At 44.3% G+C, this 23,508-nt stretch overlaps 1 protein-coding gene across 1 annotated transcript in view; it reads right to left on the reverse strand.

Annotated features, from left to right (window-relative positions):
- Positions 1-11,010: 11,010 nt before the first annotated feature.
- The window catches only part of LOC121281448 (receptor expression-enhancing protein 2-like), a 104,464-nt gene continuing 91,966 nt past the window's right edge, over positions 11,011-23,508 (reverse strand). The window contains exon 9 of the mRNA XM_041194394.1: positions 11,011-11,198. Within this exon, the coding sequence (XP_041050328.1) occupies positions 11,011-11,198 (188 nt within the window). The remainder of the gene's footprint in view (positions 11,199-23,508) is intronic.

Raw genomic sequence — 23,508 nt, forward strand, 5'->3', positions numbered from 1 at the left:
CCACATACTGACTGGGACTCCCATACTGTAAAAGGGCTGGATGGCTTGGAGTTTGTCAAATGTGTTCAGGAGAGTTTTCTAAATCAATATATAGAGGTACCAATGAGAGAGGATGCAATACTTGATCTCCTATTAGGGAACCAGACAGGTCAGGTGACAGAAGTATGTGTCGGTGAACGTTTTGGGTCCAGTGACCACAATGTCACTAGTTTTAAGTTAATTATGGATAAGGATATGTCTGGTCTTGAGTTGAGATTCTAAATTGGAGAAAGGCCAATTTTGTGGAAATGAGAAAGGATCTAGGAAGAGTGGATTGGGATAAGTTGTTTTCTGGCAAGGATGTGTTCAGTAATTGGAAGGCATTCAAAGGTGAAATTTTGAGAGTACAGAGTTTGCATGTTCCTGTCAGGATTAAAGGCAAAGTTAACAGGCATAGGGAACCTTGGTTTTCAAGGGATATTGGCCATCTGGTTAAGAAGAAGAGAGAGGTGTATAGCAGGTAAAGGCAACAAGGAGCAAATGAGGTACTTGTAGAGTATAGAAAAGGTAAGAAAATACCAAAGAAGGAAATCAGGAAGGCAAAAAGAAGACATGAGGTTGCTTTGGCAGATAATGTGAAGGTAAACCCGAAGTGGTTCTACAAGTATATTAAGAGTAAAAGGATAGGAAGGGACACAATTGGTCCCCTTGAAGATCAGAGTGGTCATCTATGTGTGGAACCTCACGAGATGGGGGAGATCTTAAACAGTTTTTTTGCATCAGTAGTTACTCAGGAAACTGGCGTAGTGTATAAGGAAGGAAGGGAAACAAGCAGTAGTTTCATGGAACATATAGAGATTAAAGAGGAGGAGGTGCTTGCTGCCTTACAGCGAATAAAGGTAGATAAATCCCCCGGGCCTGACATGATATTCCCTCAGATCTTGAGGGAGACTAGTGTAGAAATTGCAGGGGCCCTGGCAGAAATATTTAAAATGTCCTTAGCCACGGGTGAGGTGCCGGAGGATTGGAGGGTAGCTCATGTTGTTCCGTTGTTTAAAAAAGGCTCCAAAAGTAAACCAGGTAATTACAGGCCAGTGAGCCTGATGTCAGTAGTAGGTAAATTATTGGAAGGTGTTCTGAGAGATTGGATATACAATTATTTGGACAGTCAAGGGCTGATTAAGGATAGTCAGCATGGCTTTGTGCATGGTAGGTCGTGGTTAACGAACCTTGTAGAGTTTTTCGAGGAGGTTACCAAGAAAGTGGATGAAGGAAAGGCTGTGGATGTTGTCTACATGGACTTTAGTAAGGCCTTTGACAAGGTCCCACATGGGAGGTTAGTTCAGAAGGTTCAAACACTTGGTATCCATGGAGAGGTTGTAAACTGGATTTGAAATTGACTGTGTGGGAGAAGACAGAGAGTGGTAGTGGATGATTGTTTCTCAAACTGGAGGCCTGTGACTAGTGGTGTGCCTCAGGGATCTGTGCTGGGACCATTGTTGTTTGTTGTCCTTATCAATGATCTGGATGTGGTAAATTGGATCAGCAAGTTTGCTGATAACACTAAGATTGGAGGCATTGTGGACAGCGAGGAAGGCTTTCAAAGCTTGCAGAGGGATCTGGACCAACTGGAAAAATGGGCCAGAAAATGGCAGATGGAATTTAATGCAGAAAAGTGTGAAGTGTTGCATTTTGGAAGGACAAACCAAGGTAGGACATACACAGTAAATGGTAGGGCACTGAGGAGTGAGGAGCAACAAAGGGATCTGGGAGTTCAGATACATTATTCCCTGAAAGTGGCATCACAGGTAGACAGGGTTGTAAAGAAAGCTTTTGGCATACTGGCCTTCATAAATCAAAGTATTGAGTATAGGAGTTGGGATGTTATGGTGAGGCTGTATAAGACATTGCTGAGGCCAACTTTGGAGTATTGTGTGCAGTTCTGGTCGCCTAACTACAGGAAGGATATCAGTAAGATTGAGACAGTGCAAAGAAGATTTACTAGGATGTTGCCTGGTCTTCAGGAGTTGAGTTACAGGGAAAGATTAAACAGATTAGGACTTTATTCCTTGGAGCATAGAAGAATGAGGAGAGATTTGATAGAAGTTTACAAAATTATGAGGGAATAGACAGAGTAACTGCGAGTAGGCTCTTTCCACTTAGATTAGGAGAAATAAACACGAGAGGACATGGCTTTAGGGTGAAAGGGGAAAGGTTTAGGGGGAACATTAGGGAGAACTTCTTCACTCAGAGAGTGGTGAGAGTGTGGAATGAGTTGCCATCTGATGTGGTAAATGTGGGCTCACTCTTAAGTTTTAAGAATAAATTGGATAGATACATGGATGGGTGGTCTGGAGGGTTATGGACTGGGTGCAGGTCAATGGGACTAGCGGAATAATATTTTGGCACAGATTAGAAGGGCCGAATGGCCTGTTTTTCTGTGCTGTATTGTTCTATGGTTCTATGGTTTCCCAGCTGCTGATTTTTGAAAAATGCTCCTACTTATTCCTAATTAACTGTAAGCACCTGTGTGTTTTCTTTTTTATGAAAAGAAAAATCCAGCCTAAAAAATTGAAAACATTGTAATTTTGTTAAGTAATTAAATAGTTTCTGGTTAACATCTGGTTATCACTCATAGTAAATCCAAAGTAAGTAAACATCTGCCCTCACATTTATATATAGTCCACCAATACTATGCCTAACCAGGTGTCCAAAAGGTCTTTCTTAAAAGTGCAAATCAGCAGCATTAACTGATTTGGCAGTTTACCTATACTACATATCTCCATTATTGGACAAAATAAATCTCTTTCTATTCTCAAGGTTGATTCACATTTGGAAATTTCATTCTCATATCCCCCGGTTCTACACAAACCAAATTAAATAACTACTTGGCTGAGTATGTTATAAATCTCCATTACATTTCCTCTTAATTTTCTTTTTCTGTCAACTTCAGTTCTATGTTCATTACGTCAAGTCCCATTCCTAGATCATCCTTTTCATTGTACTCTGAATCATGTCTAATACATCCATTTCGTGGTTCAAGATCTACAAATGAGTTCCAATGTTCCAAATGTGACCTCACAAGGGATTCACACGAAGCTGGAATAAATTATTTCTACCAATAACCAAATACTCTTGAGATGCACCCCATTACACTTTGGTATAAATTGTGATTTAGGGCTGGATTTTCAAAGAGTCGTGGAGACTCCGGGCTCCGTTAAAAATGGTGGGCCATCCCCATTTGCGGCTGATCCTATTTTCGGTAGTGGGTGAGGGAAATGGGGGCAGGATGTGACTCCCACACAGGAACATAAGAGCAGGAGTAGGCCATTCAGCCTCTCAAGCCTGCTCAGCCATTTAACCACATCATGGCTGATCTTCTACCTCAATGCCATTTTCCCACACTATCTCCATATCCCCTGATGTCATTGGTATCTAGAAATCTATCGAAATCTGTTTTGAACATATTCAATGACTGAGATTCCACAGCCCTCTGGGGTAGAGAATTCCAAAGATTCACCACTCGCTGACTGAAGAAATTCTTCCTCATCTTGGTCTTAAATGGCCTACCTCTTATTCTGGTTCGAGTGTGGTGTCCCCTGGTTCTAGACCTCCCCAACCAAGGGAAACATTCTCCCTGATTCTAATCTGTTGAGCCCTGTAAGAATTTTGTACACTTCAATGAGATCACCTTCTCATTCCCCTAAACTCGAGAGTGTACAGGCCCAATCTCTCCTCATAGGAAGATCTCCCTATTCCAGGGATTAGTCTGGTGAACCATCGTTGCACTCCCTCTATGGCCAGTATATCCTTCCTTAGGTAAGGAGACCAAAGCTGCATTGGCTCTATACAGCTGTAGCAGACTTCCTGATTTCTGTACTCAAATACCCTTGCAATAAAGGCTAATATACCATTTGCCTTCTTAATTGCTTGTTGCACCTGCATGCTAGCTTTTAATGACTCATGAACAAGGACACCCAGGTTCCTTTGGACATCAACACTTCCCAACCTCTCCCCATTTAAGAAACACTCTGCATTTTTGTTTTTTCCTGCCAAAGTGGATAATTTCACATTTTTCCACATTATATTCCATCTGCCATGTTCTTGCCCACTCACTTAGCCTGTCAAAACCCCCTTGAAGCCTCTTTGCATTCTCCTCACAACTCACATTCCCACCAAGTTTTGTGTCACTAGAAAACTTGGACATATTACACTTGGTTTCTGCATCCAAGTCATTAATATAGATCATGAATAGTTGGGGCTCAAGCACTGATCCTTGCGATATCCCACTAGTCACAGCTTGCCAACCTGAGAATTGATTTGTTTACCACTATTCTGTTTTCTGTCCATTAACCAATCCTTAATCCGTGCCAATATATTATCCCCAATCCCATAAACTCTAATTTTGTTTATTAACCTCTTGTGTGCGACCTTATGGAAAGCCTTCTGAAAATCCAAATACACCACATCCACTGGTTGTCCTTATCTATTCTGCTAGTAACGGCCTCCGAAAAACTCCAACAGATTTGTCAAATATGATTTCCCTTTCATAAATTCATGTTGACTCTGCCCAATCTCACTATTATTTTCCAAGTGGCCAGTCACCACATCCTTTACAATAGATTCTAGCATTTTCCTGACTATTGATGTCTGGCTAACAGGTCTGTAGTTCCCTGTTTGCTATCTCCCTCCTTTCTTAAATAGTGGGGTTACAATTGCTACCTTCCAATCCACAGGCACCTTTCTGAATCTGTAGAATGTTGAAAGATGATCACCAATGCATCCACTATCCCTGCAGCCACCTCTTTCAACATTCTGGGATGTAGATCATCAGGTCCAGGGGATTTATCAACTTTCGGTCCCATTAATTTCTCCAGCACTATGTTTTTATTAATACTAATTTCTTTCAGGTCCTCAATCTCACTAGTCCCTTGGCTCCCCAATATTTCAGGGTGATTTTTTGTATCTTCCTCCATGAAGACAGGCACAAACTATTTGTTTAGCTTCTCTGCCATTTGCTTACTACCTGAGATAAATTCTCCATTCTCTGCCTGTAATGGGCCCACGTTTGTCTTTACTAACCTTTTCCTTTTTACATACCTTTACAAGCTTTTACAGTCCTTTTTTATGTTCCTCATTATTTTACTTCCATAATCTATTTGCTCTTTCATTATCGATTTCTTGCTTCTCCTTTGTTGAATTTTAAAGTGCTCCCAATCCTCAGGCTTACTACTTTATTTTGGCAAGTTAATATGCCTCTTCTTTGATCTAACAGAATCCTTAATGTCTCTTGTTAGCCATGGTTGGATCACTTTTCCTGCTTGCTTTTTTGGGGCTTAAAGGAATGTAAATTTGTTGCAAACCATGTTTTAATTCTTTAAATGCTAGTCATTGCCTGTCCACTGTCATACTTTTTAATATCGTTCCCCAATCTACCTCAGCCAACTTGCCCCTTATACTTTCGTAGTTTCCTTTGTTTAGATTAAAGACCCTAGTTTTGGATTAAACTACACCAATTTCAAACTTCATGTAAAATAATATCATATTATGGGCACGTATCCCTAAAGGCTCCTTTACAACAAGATTATTAATTAGCCCTTTCTTATTGCACAATACTAGATCTAAAATAGCCTGTCCTCTTGTTGATTCCTCAACATACTGTTCAAAAACCCATCTTATATACATTCTAGTAATTCGTCCTCCTCAGCATCAGTGCTAATTAGGTTTATCCAGTCTATATGTAAATTGAAATCGCTCATGTTTACTGTATTGCCCTTGCTACATGCATCTCTAATTTCCTGATTTATAACCTGGCCTACATTACCACAACTATTTGGTGGCCTATAAACAATTCCTACCAAATTTAATGCCCCTTCCTGCTTCTTTGCTCCACCCAAACTGATTCTACATCTTGATCTTCAGATCTAAGATCTTCTCGTACTACTGTACTAATTCCATCCTTTATTAACAGTGTGATACCACCTCCTTTCCTTTTTGCCTATCCTTCTTAAATATCGAATACCTTTGAACTTCCAGTTCCCAACCTTGATCACCTTGCAGCCACGTATCTGTAATGGTAATTTGTGCTGTCAATTCATCTACCTTGTTGCAAATGCTGCGTGCATTCAGATAGGGTGCCTTTAATTCAGCCTTATTATTTTTGCAATCTCTAATCTTAACTGCTGAAACACTTTTAAGTTTGTATGCTCTGTCCCTTCCTGCCACACTCTGATAACCATTTCCCTTATTGCTACCCAGCTCTCTTACCTTCTCTCTCTTTACCTTACCACATCTTCCCTTATTCCCACTCTTTAGTTTAAAGTCCTCTCTACTTCCCTAGTTATATGACTCGCCAGAACACTGGCCCCAGCATGGCTGAAGTGAAGACTATTCCCAATGGTACAACTTTCATTTTCCACAATATTGAAACCAGTGCCCCAGGAATCAAAGCCCATTTCTCCCACAACAATCTTTAAGCCATACATTTAACTCTCTAATCCTATTTACCCTATGCTAATTTGTTGATGGCTCAGGTAGTAATCCAGAGATAATTACCTTTGAGGTTCCGCTTTTTAATTTAGCCCCTAGCAGCTCATAGCCTCTAAGTAGAACTTCCTTCCTAGTCTTACCTATGTTGTTGGACCATGACCACTAGATCCTCCCCCTCTCATTGCATGTTCCTCTCCAGCTCAGAGAAGATGTCCCAAACTAGGCAATGAGCAGGCAAGACAGCCTTCTGGACTCTCACACTTGGCTGCAGAGAACTGTGTCTATCCCCCTCACTATACCATCCACTACTACCACCACATTCCTGTTAGCTCCCCGGCTTGAATGGCTTCCTGTAACAGGTGCCATGGTGAGTTTGCTCAATCCCCTTGGAGTACCTATTGTTGAAGTACAGGGTGCAAGCACCTCAAACCTATTGGACAATTGCAAAGGCTGAGGTTCCTCCACTTCTATCTTCTCAATACCCTTACCTGCCTCAGTTGCAGTCATGTCCTGTCCCTGACCACATGTGGGAAATCCGAATTCAGCAGGGCTATTTGAACTCAGTGCTGAGCCTGTGGAACTGTCAAGCAGTCATTATTTAAATGGCCAGCCCTTTAAAAGCTTGAAAAAAAACTGCTTGCCCTTGTGTGAGAGCTGAAAAAAATCTGTTCCAGCAGTTTCAATAGCTGCTTGTTTACATAACCCTAAGTGCTAGCATTATAGCATTATTAATGGTTTGGCTGCTTTCCATAATCTATCACGATCAGAATGTGGTGTGGGGACATGGGGTTGCGGGGGCGGGGTGGGGTAGGGGTTATAAATTCACAGCTTGATTGACATTACTAAAGGTCTTTGATGTGGATTTATGAATAAAAATGTTTTCTTTTTATATGGGATTACATACTTGAAGGGATTTAAATGTGCTGAATGGGACTGTTTGTTTAATATAGTGAAACATGTAATAGATATTTAGGTTTTTATTTTATTTAATCTCAAAATGGCTCCAGAGGTCTACCCGTGGTGGATACTGGGTGAGCTAGCATGGAGAATATAAGAACAAAGCATTGTGGATGATGGGGCATGAGCTGGCATTAAGTTGGCAAGGGGTCTATAATATGCCATGGGAGTGCATGTGGAATGAGTAGGCATTAATTTGGCAAGGGGCTTTCAGGGCCATGTGGTGGGTGGGGGACATGAGTTGGCAGAGAGGGGGTGAGGGGCTAAGTGGGGATGGGTGGGGAGGGTGAGTTGACATAAGACATTTGAAGTGGGTGGGGGTTGATGATAGTTACAGTTTGCCAAGTTGAAAATGACCCATTTAGCCTGACTCTCTGTTTCCTGTTAGCTGACCAATCCTCTATCGATGCTAATATATCAACCCCAAAACCATGAGTTTTTACCTTGTGTAGTAACCTTTTATGTGGCACCTTATTGAATGCCTTTTGGAAATCCAAATACAGTACATCTACTGGTTCCCCATTATCCACCCTGCTTGTTACATCCTCAAAGAATTCTAATAAATTCGTCAAACATAATTTCCCTTTCACAAAAATATGTTGACACTGCCTGATTGTATTATGATTTTCTAAATGTCCCAATGACAGATGTTAGGCTAACTGGCCTATAGTTTCCTGCTTTCTGTCTCCCTCCTTTCTTGAACATTTGCTGTTTTCCAATCTGCCGGGACCTTTCTAGAATCTAGTGAATTTTGGAAGATTACAACCAATGCTTCCACTACGCCTGCAACCACTTATTTTAAGACCCTAAGGTGCAGGTCGTCAGGTCCAGGGGACTTGCTGCCTTTGATCCTATTATTTTCCACATCGCTTTTTCTCAAACGATAGCGATTGTGGTAAGTTCCTCTCTCCTTTTTGCCTCTTGATTTTCTGCTACTCCTGGGATGCTTTTTGTGTGTTCTACTGTGAAAACAAAATACTTGTTCAAAGTCTCTGCCATTTCCTTGTTTCCCACTATTAATTCCTCAGTCTCAACCTCTAAAGCAATAATGCTTACTTTAGCTATTCTTTTCCTTTTTATGTGCTTGTAGAAGCTTTTATTGGCTGTTTATATATTTCTTGCTAGTCTTCTCTCATACTCTAATTTCACCTTTTTTTTTAGTCAGCCTTTGCTGGTGTCTAAAATAAATCCCAATTTTCACTAATATTTGCTGCATTGTAAGCCTTTGCTGGTGTCTAAAATAAATCCCAATTTTCACTAATATTTGCTGCATTGTAAGCCATTTGTTTCAAGTTGATACCATCCTTAGCTTCCTTAGTTAGCTACAGACTGTGCATCCTTCTTTCTCAGCGGACTATATCTTTGTGGAGAGTTATGAAATATATCCTTAAATGTATTTACTTAGAAGGACAGAGGCAGAAGGTGCATGGAAATACCACCACCTGCAAGTTCCCCTCCAAGCCATACACTATCCTGACCTGAAACTTCAGCACCATTCCTTCACTGAAGCTGGGTCATAATCCTGGAACTTCCTTCCTAACAGCACTGTTGGGGGTTTATCTACACCACATGGACTGCAGAAATTCAAGAAGGCAGTTCACCACCACCTTCCCAAGGGCAGTTAGGGATGGGTAATAAATGCTGGCCAAGCCAGTGACGCCTACATCCTGTGAATGAATGAATTAAAAAACATCTGTCACTGCTTCTCTACCATCTTACCTTTTAACCTATTTTTCCACCCAATTTTAGCCAATTCTGTCTTCACACCCTTGTAATCATCTTTATTTAAGCTTAAGAAACTAGTTTTAGACCTGTATTTCTCACCCTTAAACTGAATGTGAAATTCTATCATGTTGTTATCATTCCTACCCAGAGGACCCTTTACTATGGGGCCATTAATTAATCCTGTCTCATTACACATTATCAGTTAAATATAGTCTGCTCCCTGGTTGGTTTAAGATTGTATTATTCTAAGAAATTGTCCTGAATACGCGCAATGAACTCATCCACAAGGTTACCTTTATCACTTTAATTCATCCAATCTAAATAAAGATTAAAATTGCCCACAATTATTGCAGTGCCTTTTTTACAAGCTCCTGTTATTTCTTGATTTATACTCTGTCCTACTGTGTAGCTAATGTTAGAAGGCCGATAAACTCCTCCCACCAATGACTTCTTTCCTTTGCTATTTATTATCTCCACCAAAACTGATTGTACATCTTGATCTTCTGAACCACGATCATTTCTCACTACTATGCTGATCTGATCTTTTATTAATATAGCTACCCCACCTCCTTTTCCTTTTCTTCCTGTCTTTCTGAAATGTCAAATATCCTTAAATATTCAGGTACCAGGCTTGGTTACCTTGCAACCATGTCTCTGTAAAGGCTAACATATCATATTCATTTATTTCTATATATGCTATCAACTCATCCATCTTGATAGGAATGCTGTGCACATTCAGATAAGGAGCTTTTAATTCTGTCCTTCTACTGTTTTCCCTACTCTGACCATATTTGCTGGTGCTCTCTTACATAGGTATCCTCTGTCCCTCCCTCACATTCTGGTTATCAATATCCATATCGCTAACCTACACTATTGCCTTGTCCTTTTTTTTAACTTTCCGAATCCTCCCTCACATAAACCCTTCACTCCACTATCTAGCTTAAAGCTCTTTCTACAGCCACCTATGATTTGCCAGGACACTTGTCCCAGTGCGGTTCTGGTGAAGACCACCCCAACAGTACTGGTGCCAGCATCCCATGAATCAAAACCCATTTCTCCCACACCAATTTCTGAGCCATGCATTCAACTTTCTGATCTTATTTACCCTATGCCAATTTTCTCGTGGCTCAGGTAATAATCCAGAATTTATTACCTTTGTATTTCTGCCTTTTAATTTAGGTCCTCGCTGCTCATACTCCCTCAGCATAACCTCTTTCTTACTGCTACTTAACTCATTAGTACCCACGTGGACTATTGACAACTGGATCCTTCCCTTCCCACTCCAAGTTCCTCTCCAGCCCCGAGGAAATGTCTTTCACTCTGGCATTGGGTAGGCAACACAGTCTTTGGTTCCCGAGTTCTTCGCTGCAGAGAGCCAGCATCTAGTTCTAGTCAGACCTCTGTAAGGTATTGTATGGGCATGGGATGTTGGGCCTTGAAATGGGTCCTTGTTGCCCCAAGTTTAACGGGTGCAGCTATTTGCTACCCTTGAATCTTCCTAACCAATAATTTTGTTGTTTCGTCAAATAATTTCACGGGTTTAGTCTGTAACAACTGTTGCTTCTAAATCCATGCTGATGCTTTCCTATGGCCTATGCATTATTTAAATCCCCATTAACAGAAGGCTGAATGGCACCACTGAATATAGAGGATAGGGATCAACAGGAATCAAAGTTGATGGGGCAGAAGGTATTAACTGATGTGGACTAGGAACACTGACTGCCGGTTAACAATCATCTATAAAGCAATGGAATGGGACCAATGGAATTGGGGTCAGTGATAAATTAACATGTGGGACAGATGGCATCAACAGCATTGGGTATAGACAGAGAGCAATGAAATATCTAAAGTTGACTGAGGCTAGCAGTCATGACAAGATACCTCTGAACGCTGCAGCTTTTGTTTAGGGGCTTTAAGGCTCTGGGTGCGTTTTGGCACTTTCTCCACATCTTCATCCAACTGTTCAGGCTTCATTTCTGGCTGCTCCCCATCTGATTTCTGAGCCTGCGTGCTCCCTACCTCTTCTCCTGAAGGAAGCCAGCGTGTGTCTGAGAAACAGCAAGGCAAAAGAGGAAAGGGTTACAATTAAAAGCAATATTTAGTAAGAGCATACTCAATAAAGATACTTCTTCTCAAAACAATGCTGAAATATTGAAAATGTAATTCTCAAATAAATGCAGGCAAGTTAACCATTCCATAGAACATGATATCTAAAATGATCTCAAATATCTTTTATGTTTTGATTTTGTGAAGTTCCTTGGGACATTTTAAAATGTTACAGGTGATATATAAATATATTGTTGTTGTATGCATGTAAAAATATAGCTTTTTTGACTCATGCCTTGACAATGTCAGACATTGAGCTATCCAGTTGATCTAGTCACAACTAAAAGATAAAATAGTATAGATGGTATCACAACCAAGTATTCCTGCCCCACTGGTGTAAGATAAAAAAAAACACTCTCTTTAGTCTCTGCAGTGAAGTCATAGCAGTCACTTTGCTTCAAAGTAATTCACTGTCTGTTAACTGCTCTATGTTCCTTGGGTATAATGGGGTGCAGCATAAGTTAAGGCTCTCTGACAACAACTATAACTGGAACTGTTAAAATGGACAATTCATTACAATAAGCTTCAACATTAAACACCTCCATTACAATAAATTATTGTCATCACGAACATTGCATTTACATGTTGGCATGACAAATAATAAATAATTAATTATTGCATTCCGTTATGACATAGTGCTTGTTGCCACACTTTTTTTTATTTGTTCATGACTGTAGCTTCGCTGACTAGGCCAGCATTTATTGCCCATCCCCAATTGCCCTCGAGAAGGAAGGGGTGCGCTGCTTTCTTGAAACGCTGCAGTCCATGTGGTGTAGATACACCCACAGTACTGTTAGGGAGGGAGTTCCAGGATTTTGACCCAGTGACAGTGAAGGAATGGCAATATATTTCCAAGTGAGGATGGTGAGTGACTTGGAGGGGAACTTGCAGGTGGTAGTGTTCTCATGCATTTACTGCCCTTCTCCTTCTTGGTGGTAGAGGTCGCAGATTTGGAAGATGCTGTCTAAGCAGCCTTGATGAGCTGCTGCAGTGCATCTTGTAGATGGTACACACCGCTGCCACTGTGTGTCGGTGGTGGAGTGAGTGAATGCTTGTGGATGTGGTGCCAATCAAGTGGGCTGCTTTGTCCTGGAAGGTGTGAACTTCTTGAGTGTTGTTGGAGTTGCACTCATCCAGGCAAGTGGAGATATTCCATCACATTCCTGACTTGTGCCTTGTTAATGGTGGACAGGCATTGGGGAGTCAGGGGATGAGTTACTATCCGCAGAATTCCCAGCCTCTGACCTGCTCTTGTAGCTACAGTATTTATATGGCTAGTCCAGTTCAGTTTCTGGTCAGTGGTAACACCACCCCCCCACCCCCCGGCCAGGATGTTGATAGCGGGGGTTTCAGTGATGGTAATGCCATTGGATGTCATGGGGCGATGGTTAGGCTCTCTCTTGCTGGAGATGTTCGTTGCTTTGTACATGCGTGGTACAGATGTTACTTGCCACGTATCAGCCCAAGCCTGAACACTGTCCAGGTCTTGCTGCATTATTAGAAATGATTAACATGCATCTGAAACTTCAGTGCAATCAGTAGGGGAAGTATATCCTTTTATCAAGTGACCCTATATAAAAGTATGCTTTGCTGGTTCCCTTCGATTCCTAATAAGGAGGTTTGGCTGTACATGTTGTGATTTGAATGATCAGTGGAGCAGTTTGTACAATAACTGTAGGCTTAATAGAGAAATTGGAACTTACATACATTTCCCAGTTTGAAGCACAAAGGAGGAGAAAAGCAAGGGTTAAAACATTGGAGATGGAGCAGAACCTGACCTGAACATTTTAACACGTAAGGGAATTAAGCGCTCTGGTTGCTTTAACAATATTGTAAAGCCACGGGTGGAGACCTGCACACTACTAGCAAAGGTCAGAAAATCAGGCATGGCATCATCATCAGCACTTGCTGCATTAGGCTTTGAATTTGGAGGGTAGTTTGGGGTTTTTTGAGGTTTCAGGTTTGTGCGAATCTCATAAACATTTATTAATTAGCTCCTGAGGTCCTCCACCCAATTGTGTGATTGTGTTTATTGCACCAGACTTACCCATAAAAGTTTAATGAATCATACAAGAGCACACCTCAAGCCAACCATAAAAGGATGAATCTTATTTCCCAAACCTAATGCCATCCACACAAGGAGAGATACAAGGACCCAAATACCAAAGCTAACCACCCAAGGGAAAATCCTATTTACTCAGCATACATGAATGCATTTAAGGACAAACTTATTCAAAGTCCATCAGTCACAGAGTAATAACTTGTGTCTTCATGACACAAATTTGTCATAAACCAAGGCTGCACAATCATGAAGATCCCCTCTAAGCTACTCACGATCCTGATTTGAAAATATATCGCCGTTTCTTCACTGTCGTTGGGTCAAAATCCTGGAACTCCCTCTCTAATAGCACTGTGGGTGTACCTACACTAGATGGACTGCAGCGGTTCAAGAAGGCAGCTCACCACCACTTTCTCAACGATAATTATGGATAGGCAATAAATGCTGGTCTAGCCAGTGACGCCCACATCCCATGAATGAAAGAAAAAAAAAATAGGAGACTGAATCCTCCACTTGATTGCTCCACTGGCAGAGGTGTAATGGGTTGGGACCTCCACATGGCACAAGCATGTGGCCCTGAACTTGAGCAATTTTCTGCAGTGATGGGGGTAAGTTGGATATAATTGAGTGGAGAAAAGCTGTTAAAAGTTTTGGAGAGGCTTCTATGGTAGCTGAAATTTATTTTCTGGAAAATATTTTATGCTTGGGGTGGGGAGGGGAGTTCAACAAATCTCCTTCAGATTCAATCAACTCCATTGGGGAATATAACTCTAAATCTTCCTGCAGCCCATAGCAATGCTGGAAACCAGGGATGTAGAGGCATTGCTAGTACACAAAGGACTGGAAATAGTTCCTATTATATAACCTCATCTTATCCCATAATTATAATAAGGTCTGTTTAAATGTTCCAAGGGTCGCTGAGGTGAGCAGGGAGATGGTCAAGCAGCTCCTATGCAATATCCTGTCACGTACTTTCAATTATACGCAGGAGCTGGTGGAATGAGGCAGAAAATCTAAACCAGTGTCTGCACAATTGTCAGCCTGGTCAGTCAATCACATGGTCTCTTTAGAGGGCTGATGAGATGCTATTCTTGTGCATTATCACAGAATCACACTGACTGAATTCCATGTGTGCGTGCACGTTTATGGATATATACATACACACTCACCCTGTTTATTCCAGAACAAACTGAAAATCTGGACCTTCATCCTCTCAAACATCCAAATCCATCTAATTTTGTACATCAATAACCATATTAATTTCATCCCCTATGCCCTTGGCACAGCCTAACTGCTAACCTTGCTTCTTACAGACAACAGAGCATTCTCTGTTTTCCTGCAATGAATCAACTGTTAACATGAACTGCCAACAAATTTCCTTTATCCAAAGACGACTGGCACAGGATGGTGGACAGTGCTCTTTGCATGTCTGCAACAGTGATCATTAACTGAGCAGGCACAATGGAGAGATACCCACCGAATGATGAAGAAGGCAGAACTTGGATTCATTCTGGCCCATATAGAGCTGAACTAATGTCTGACTGGTTACTTATCATGCTATAAAAGAGCTCATCAACAGTCAACACACATACTGTGCCACGGAGCAGCTTTAGCCAAACATGGAAGCCAAGTAACTAATCTTTCTTTACTTAGTTCCAACAGACCTCATGTTTATTCAGACCATGTAATAGCCCAGGTGATGCTAAGGTCATGCAATAACAGAGCTCCTGCAGCACTCGGTTGAATTATTTTAATCTGTAAGGATACAGTAAATGTAGCCCACTGAATTTCCAGGGTCACCTCTATGTGTCTTCCCATTGTCATGTAGTTTAATTCCGTACAGAAACTCTTTGCACGTATGAAAATATACTGGGGGTTATTTTGACTGTATGTGATAGTGTGAGTTGGGTAGTAGCAAATCAGCAGACTGTTTTACGTCTCTCCCAGTTTCTTTATATTGGAACTAAAAATGGGGAGATATAAAACAGATAGGCAATTTGTTTTCAGCCAATTCACACTATTGGACAGTCAAAATGATCCTATTTTTCCACATTTAGTTCAAATGTAATAAATAACACTATCAAGAATGAATAAGCAACATTTTCAACAATGTCAGCTGAGAGTACAAGAAGCTCTCTCCAAAATGGAATTTTCCATAGTCTATTAATCAAATCAATAATTGTCAGGATTACCATTTAAATGTGTGCACAGTCAGACAAAAGCAAAATATTGCGGATGATGGAAATCTGAAATTAAAACACAAAATGCTGGAAATAATGAGCAGGTCAGGCAGCATCTGTGAAACCGAGTTAATGGGCAGAAATTTTGGTTATTTTTATTCATTTTATGGGATGTGGGTGTCGCTGGCTAGGCTGGCATTTCTTGCCCATCCCTAGTTGCCCTTGAGAAGGTGGTGGTGAGCTTCCTTCTTGAACCGCAGCAGTCCCTGTGGTGTAGGTATACCCACAGTGCTGTTAGGGAGGAAGTTCCAGGATTTTGACCCATTGACACTGAAGGAATGGCGATATATTGCCAAGTCAGGATGGTGAATGGCTTGATGGGGAATTTCCAGGTGGTGGTGTTCCCATGTATCTGTTGCCCTTGTCCTTCTAGATAGTCGTGGTCGTAGGTTTGAAAGGTGCTGCCTAAGGAGCCTTGGTGAGTTCCTGCAGCGCATCTTGTAGATGGTACACACTGCTGCCAATGTGCATCAGTGGTGGAATGAGTGAATGTTTGTGGAAGGGGGTGCCAATCAAATTGGCTGCTTTGTCCTGGATGGTATCAAGCTTTTGAGTTTTATTGGAGCTGCACTCATCCAGGCAAGTGGGGAGTATTCCATCACACTCCTGACCTGTGCCTTGTAGGTGGTGGACAGGCTTTGGGGGGTCAGGAGGTGAGTTACTCGTCACAGGATTCCTAGCCTCTGACCTGCACTGTGGCCACAGTATTTATATGGTTAGTCCAGTTCAGTTTCTGGTCAATGGTAGCCCCCAGGATGTTGGTCATGGTGGGTTCAGCAATGGTAATGCCATCAAAGTCCCAATAGGAGCGGGAATGGAGGCAGGCAGGTGCTAAAAGTATCCCATCCAGCCAACATGCCCATTTCACGCCATTCCTAATGCTGGTGATTTTCTTCAGTTTGGGGGAAAGTGGGTCCCAGAAACCTGCCTGATTTGGGAATGAGGCCAATTATCATTTCCAACTCGTTACGGGGCATTTTGGATTTTGGTGAGGGTATATGGGTTGCACATTGGATCAGGGACAGTCTAGGTGCATAAAGGCGACAACGCAGCGGAGAGCCATTCCTGGGTGCACCACGATATCAAGTAGGCCCATAAAAGGAGGCACGGCTGAAAGGGGCACAGGGCCATTGACACAGAGTTGCCATTGGATATGTAGAGATTTGGGGGGGGGGCTGGTCTGTACATGCTCGGGCAGTGTAGGAGATGTTATGCTTCAGTTATACAGGGCATTGGTGAGACTGCATCTCGAATACTGCATATGCAGTTTTGGTCTCCTTATTTAAGGAAGGATGTAAATGTGTTGGAGGTGGGTCAGAGGAGGTTTACTAGATTGATAACTCAAATGAATGGGTTGTCTTATGATGATAGGGTTGACATGCTTGACTTGATTCCACTGGAGTTTAGAAGAGTGAGGGGTGACTTGATTGAAGTATATAAGATCCTGAACGGTCTTGACAAGGTGGAGATGGAAAGGATGTTTCCTCTTGTGGGTGAGTCCAGAATTAGGGGGCACTGTTTTAAATTTAGGGGTTGCCCTTTTAGAACAGAGATGAGGAGAAATTTTTTCTCTCAGAGGGTTGTGCAACTTTGGAACTCTCTGGGTGAAATCATCCCAGATTTGCCCAAACTGCTGTAGCGGGCAGGTAAAACAAAGTCTTACCTGCTGGCTGCAATGGTGGTTTTCCACACTGTATTGTCCCAAACCTGCCGCATTAATTATGCATTCCTGGGAAACACGCCATTTCCATGGTGGGTGGGCTCTCATGCACCCACCTCACCATCACCTCGTCGCTTCATCACACCAGCCACCATATTAAAACTCCATAACAAAAACAGAATTACCTGGAAAAACTCAGCAGGTCTGGCAGCATCGGCGGAGAAGAAAAGAGTTGACGTTTCGAGTCCTCATGACCCTTCGACAGAACAAAGTGAATCCCAGGAAGGGGTGAAATATAAGCTGGTTAATATAACCAGCTTATATTTCACCCCTTCCTGGGATTCACCTAGTTCTGTCGAAGGGTCATGAGGACTCGAAACGTCAACTCTTTTCTTCTCCGCCGATGCTGCCAGACCTGCTGAGTTTTTCCAGGTAATTCTGTTTTTGTTATCGAGCTCCAGCATCCGCAGTTTTTTGTTTTTATATTTAAACTCCAGTTGCGCGCACACATCTCAGTGCTTTCAGCCCACGATTGCCTCAAAGAAGACATGGGTCTGAAAGGCAAAATGACCACAGCCGCCAGGTTCAATCATGTGTCCCTCGAGTGCCTTCTGGACACAGTGGAGGCTTGCCGTGATGTCCTCTACCCCCGCTCTAGCTGCAAGATGGGCAGCAACCTCACTGACCCAGCTTGGGAGGCGGTGGCAGCTGTGGTCAGCACCAATGCCATGCAAAAGAGGACAGCCACCCAGTGCTGCAAGAGGACGAATGATGTCCTCCCTTCCACCAGGGTAACTCCTTCTTCTCATCACTCTCAGCTCATATACTCACAAGGCAAGCACTTCCCAGGTGTCTGGCATTTGGAGGACTGCTGGAGGTCAGAAATTTGCTGAGTCTGAGTCAGATGATGAACCTATGGACCCGGTCATGTCACAGCTGCTGGAGCTGCAAAGGCAAGCTCAGGAATATCAGGAAGGGATGTCCACTGCACTCCTCTGCCTTCAGGCTGAGGTGATAGTGCCGGCATGCCAATGTACCGAGGTCAACGTTGATAGAATGGTGGCTGCCATGGAGACCCTAGTCCAGGACGTCACTCCTGCATTGCTGTGCGGGTTCAACCCTATCGCTGATGCCATAGTTGGCCTCCAACAGGGCGTACGTGAGAGGGGTATAGGGCAGCTCAATCTCACTCCAGCTACCCCTTCTCCTTAAGGAGTCAGCTTGGGCCCCTTGGGCACCCACAGGGAGGAGGATCAGCAGGTGCACACTCTGGGGCATCCATCCAGGTGATTCCAGGAGTGTCCAGCCCACCCAAATCCCCTCTTCCTGTGACCTCAGTAGCTCCAGCTCCACAGGCCGAGGAAGGTGCCACTGCCACACAGCAGGATCCCGAAAGAGGGCAGGGGCCCTACAGGTCTCAGCCCTCCAGAGGACGCCAGCCAAGGTCATCACAGGCAGGGTGTAGCAGTCAGCAGGCTGCCTCTAGCTCTGCTATGGATGTCCGGGGAGCACCAAGATGTAGCGGCAGATTTAGGAAAGTTAAGTAAAAGTAGTTGCACAGCCTGGCTGTGGGTGTTGATCACTTGTACATACTGTTCACTATTATGAATAAACTCCTAAGAACATCACCCTGCCTGTGGCTCCTTGTTCTGATGAGCAGTGTTCTTGTCACTCAGGTGTGAAATCTTTCTGCACAAGATAGAGGCAGGTGTCTCAGTCCAGGGCCTCTTCCCTGTGCTTGTGCAGCCTTCAGACCAAAGTGATGGTCCAGTTTCACACTCCCTGGAAATATTACTGATGCCTGCACCTCAGTGGTGCCTGTCATTGCTGCCAGAATGTAGTAGGCAGGCGTCACAGAGTTCCATCATTCTCTCTGTATGCTCTCAGCACCTTTAAGGCCCCATCTTCTTTAGCATCTGTGACCAGTGACGCTGTGCTCCTGAAGGGGTCACGTGCTGAAGGCGGACAAAGGATCAGGTGCTTTTAAAGTTTGATGGCTGTGTCTCTATGATAGGACTCTGATATAGCTAGACAGGAGTCAGACATTCTCAGAGGCTATGTGAAGATCTATGGAGTGTCCCCACCGCATGTCATCATCAGCTCCCTGCGTCTCCATGACAGGAACATTATCACAGAGGGTATGTGCACTGCCATAAGCCAGACTGGAGTCAAATGTTCACAAATGCAATGTGAGGATCTATGATGTCTCCTCCCTGAATGTCGTCATCATCCTCCACAAATCTAACAGCCATGAGGGCCTCCCGAGCGCATCTGCCTTATCTGGCTAGTTCGAGGGCCTCATCCCCATCATCGTCGCCTTTGAGGACCTCCTCACCCTCATTCCCATCAGCATCCTCCTCATTGGAGGTGACCTCCAGCTGCTTCTCAGCCAGCTCCTCTCCCCATTGCAGCACCAGGTTGTAAAGGGTGTAGCAGACGATGATGATGCATGACATCCTCTGCGGACTGTATTGCAGGGCTTCACCAGACCGGTCCAGGCACCGGAACCTCACCTTCAGCATCCTGATGGTCTGCACCATCAAGTTGCGAGTTGCAGCATGAACCTTGTTATACCTTCGCTCTGCTACAGTCTGAGGCCACTGCACAGGTGTCATCAGCCATGGCCTCTGTGGGTAGCCCTTGTCCCCGAGGAGCCATCCCTGCAGCCTCTGTAGACCCTGGAAGACGTCAGGGATTTGTCACCAACTGAGAATGTAGGAGTCATGGACACTCCCTGGAAGCTGTGCCCAGACCTGCAGGATGCATTTGTGGTGGTCGGATAGCAGCTGCACATTCAGCGAATGGAATCACTTGTGGTTGATGTAGTTGACCACGTGTTGCCATGGCGATCTGAGCACCATATGAGTGCAGTCGATGGCACCCTGCATCTGTGAGAAACCCGAGATCTAGGCAAATCCAATCGCTCTTGCATCCTGGCTTTCCTGGTCCTGGGTGAAATACACAAAGCTGTGTGCCTCGTAAAGATGGCATCCATGACCTCCTAGATGCGTTTGTAGGTGGAGGCTTGTGATATCCCGTAGAAGTCACCTGTGGAACCCTGAAAGGAGCCACTGGACTGGAGTAGAAATTGAGTGCTGCAATCACTTTCACAGCCACAGGCAGTGGATGCTCTCCATGTCCCCGTGGCGCCAAATCCTGCAGTAGCAGGCAGATGTGATCAACCAGTAATCTAGACATGCACAGTCTTCAGCGACACTGATTCTCCGTCATCTGCAGGAATGAAAGATGGTGTCTATACACCGTGGGTGTAGCTAGGCGCCAACCAGCGATGGCTCACTGTGGCTCTTCAGCACCATGTGCGGGAGCTCCAGCCACCCCTTCTTCCTGAGCGTTCTCCTCCTCCCTATGTGCAGCCAGGAGCCTCAGTCGCTCTCTTCTCCGTTGTCTTCATTCTCTGTATGCCATGAGGCATACAGCTAGTTCACCAGGCTCCATGATCCTGATGTACTTCTCCTGCAGGATGAAAGAGAGACAAAACAAAAACAAAAACAGAATTACCTGGAAAAACTCAGCAGGTCTGGCAGCATCGGCGGAGAAGAAAAGAGTTGACGTTTCGAGTCCTCATGACCCTTCGACAGAACTTGAGTTTGAGTCCAAGAAAGAGTTGAAATATAAGCTGGTTTAAGGTGTGTGTGTGGGGGGCGGAGAGAGAGAGAGAGAAAGGTGGAGTGGGGGTGTGGTTGTAGGGACAAACAAGCAGTGATAGAAGCAGATCATCAAAAGATGTCAACAACAATAGTACAAAAGAACACATAGGTGTTAAAGTTAAAGTTGGTGATATTATCTAAACGAATGTGCTAATTAAGAATGGATGGTAGGGCACTAAAGGTATAGCTCTAGTGGGGGTGGGGAGAGCATAAAAGACGTAAAAAAAATTTTTTTTTTTTATATAATGGAAAAAGGTGGGAAAAGGAAAATCTACATAATTTATTGGATAAAAAAGAAAAGGAAGGGGGAAACAGAAAGGGGGTGGGGATGGGGGAGGGAGCTCACGACCTAAAGTTGTTGAATTCAATATTCAGTCCGGATGGCTGTAAAGTGCCTAGTCGGAAGATGAGGTGTTGTTCCTCCAGTTTGCGTTGGGCTTCACTAGAACAATGCAGCAAGCCAAGGACAGACATGTGGGCAAGAGAGCAGGGTGGAGTGTTAAAATAGCAAGCGACAGGGAGGTTTGGGTCATTCTTGCGGACAGACCGCAGGTGTTCTGCAAAGCGGTTGCCCAGAAAGAGAGACATGTGGGTTAGCATGGGTGTACTAAGGATCTGTCCTGGTTCAGTGTGACGGCCTATTAACACGTCCCGGAGAGTGCTGGCCACTACTTGGATGGCCAGAGACTAGTGCGCTGCGTGGCTGCCCGAAACCCCACCCACCTCTGCCACACTCCACCCGACCGATTGGCAGTAGCTTCACCCACTGGACTGCACGCGGTGCTCTCAGCTCAGGTACAGGCATTCTCCTGACCCACACTACAAGGCTGCACTGTTAGCTTGAATCATCGGGGAGACTGATCCAAACCGGGATGATGACGTTGCAAGGGGCTGTGAGCGCCTCCACCAGTGACTGCTCCATGGCCAGCTTTAGCAAGGAGATTGTACAACGTGCCCAGTCGTCCAACTGTTCTGCAGCCCACTAAAACGCTTATTATTTTGCAGTCTGTGCCCGAGCGGTGAAAAGCTCTGGAGAACTTAGATGCCTCTGCGTTGCTTGAGTGGGCAGAGAAGCTAGAGGCCCAAATCCAAGCATGTCAATGTGGCTGCACCTGAACTGTCTCAACTGCAGAGGAATTGGCACTTTAAACAGGTTTCCCTAATGCGTGGCCACTTCCCCTCTCCCACTTCGCATGTGCTTGTGTGTTACCTTCAACTGCAGGGCAGCCCTTGTCCCCATCCTCCAAAGTCCCCTCAACCGCAGTGCATCCCTTGCCCCCCCAACCCCTACAAGTCAGCTCAACTGGAGGGCAGCCCTTGACCCCCATCTCCCCAAGCCGCCTTAACAACAGGGCTGCCCTTGCACCACTCCCCTCAAAATGCACCTCAACCACAGGGCAGCCCTTGCATTCCCCCCGAGCAATGCGCCTCAAGCTTGAAGTCCAACAGGCGATCCTGGCAAGTGCTGCGCAATATTACTGTGCACTCGCCTCCGAGTTCCCCTCGAAGTGCAGCCCACCCAGTGCATGCCTTTTATTTGCTGCTGTGAAACATGCTGGTGTGCAATCATGCCAACGTGGGCGGACAATCCAACGGGTGTGGGGGGTACAGGGAATGATTCCAGTGGGCAGGGCTTATAATGATATGCAGATGTATTACAATGAAGTTCCCAATGTCCGATGGCAGGAAACGTGGCCCTCCATTGACTGGCTGAGCAGACGATCGCAAACTGGTTTCATGATATCATAAAACCGATTTTTTGCCTTCTCGCCAGATTGTCTGTTCATGTCACCGAACACGTCCGATGCCAGCGGGCACGGAAAATCCCGGCCTCTGCCTCAGAAGGCAGTGGAAGCGAGGTCACCGAATATTTTTAAGGGAGACGTAGATAGATTCTTATTAGGCAAGGGAATCAAAGATTATCTGGGTCAGACGGGAATGTGGCATTGAAAACACAAACAGATCGGCCATGATCTTATTGAATGGTGGGGCAGACTCAAGGGGCCAAATGGCCTTCTTCTGCCCCTATTTCGTATGTTTGTATGACCCACCTAACATCATAGGGACACAAGTGGAAGGGTTAACGCTCCAGAGACTATTGTGAGTAAAGTAAGGTGACAGCTGGTAACAGAAACACGCAGGAATTGGTTCCAGGCGGACTTATCTGGGCATGACAGAGAACCATTGTCGCAGGAAACTGCGACCCTCTAACGAGATGGTAACAAGAGATCTGTGCCATGAAAGACCTCACAACTTGCAGCACTGCTCACCATGCCCGGCCAGTAGCTGTCAAACTCACTGTGCTCTTGAACATCATTGTCTCTAGTTCCTTCCAAAGATTCTCCAAGGAACTGCAGACCCTGGTGGCATCTCACACACTGCTCCACACCATTGCATCTTGCAGGTCACTGATGCCCTCTATGCAAGAGCTGGACAGTTCATACAATTTCAAACAGATGGGCTCACACAGGCACAAAGGGAAATAGGATTTGCCTCCATCGTTGGATATCCCTAGGTGCAGGGCATCATCGACTGTACCCATCTTACCATCAAGGTGCTGGCTAAGTGGCCAGTAAGAAGGGATTCTCTTCCCTCAAACTACAGCTGGTTTGTAAGCACACGAGT

The sequence above is a fragment of the Carcharodon carcharias genome, chromosome 8 (assembly GCF_017639515.1).
Source record: "Carcharodon carcharias isolate sCarCar2 chromosome 8, sCarCar2.pri, whole genome shotgun sequence".
NCBI lineage: Eukaryota > Metazoa > Chordata > Chondrichthyes > Lamniformes > Lamnidae > Carcharodon > Carcharodon carcharias.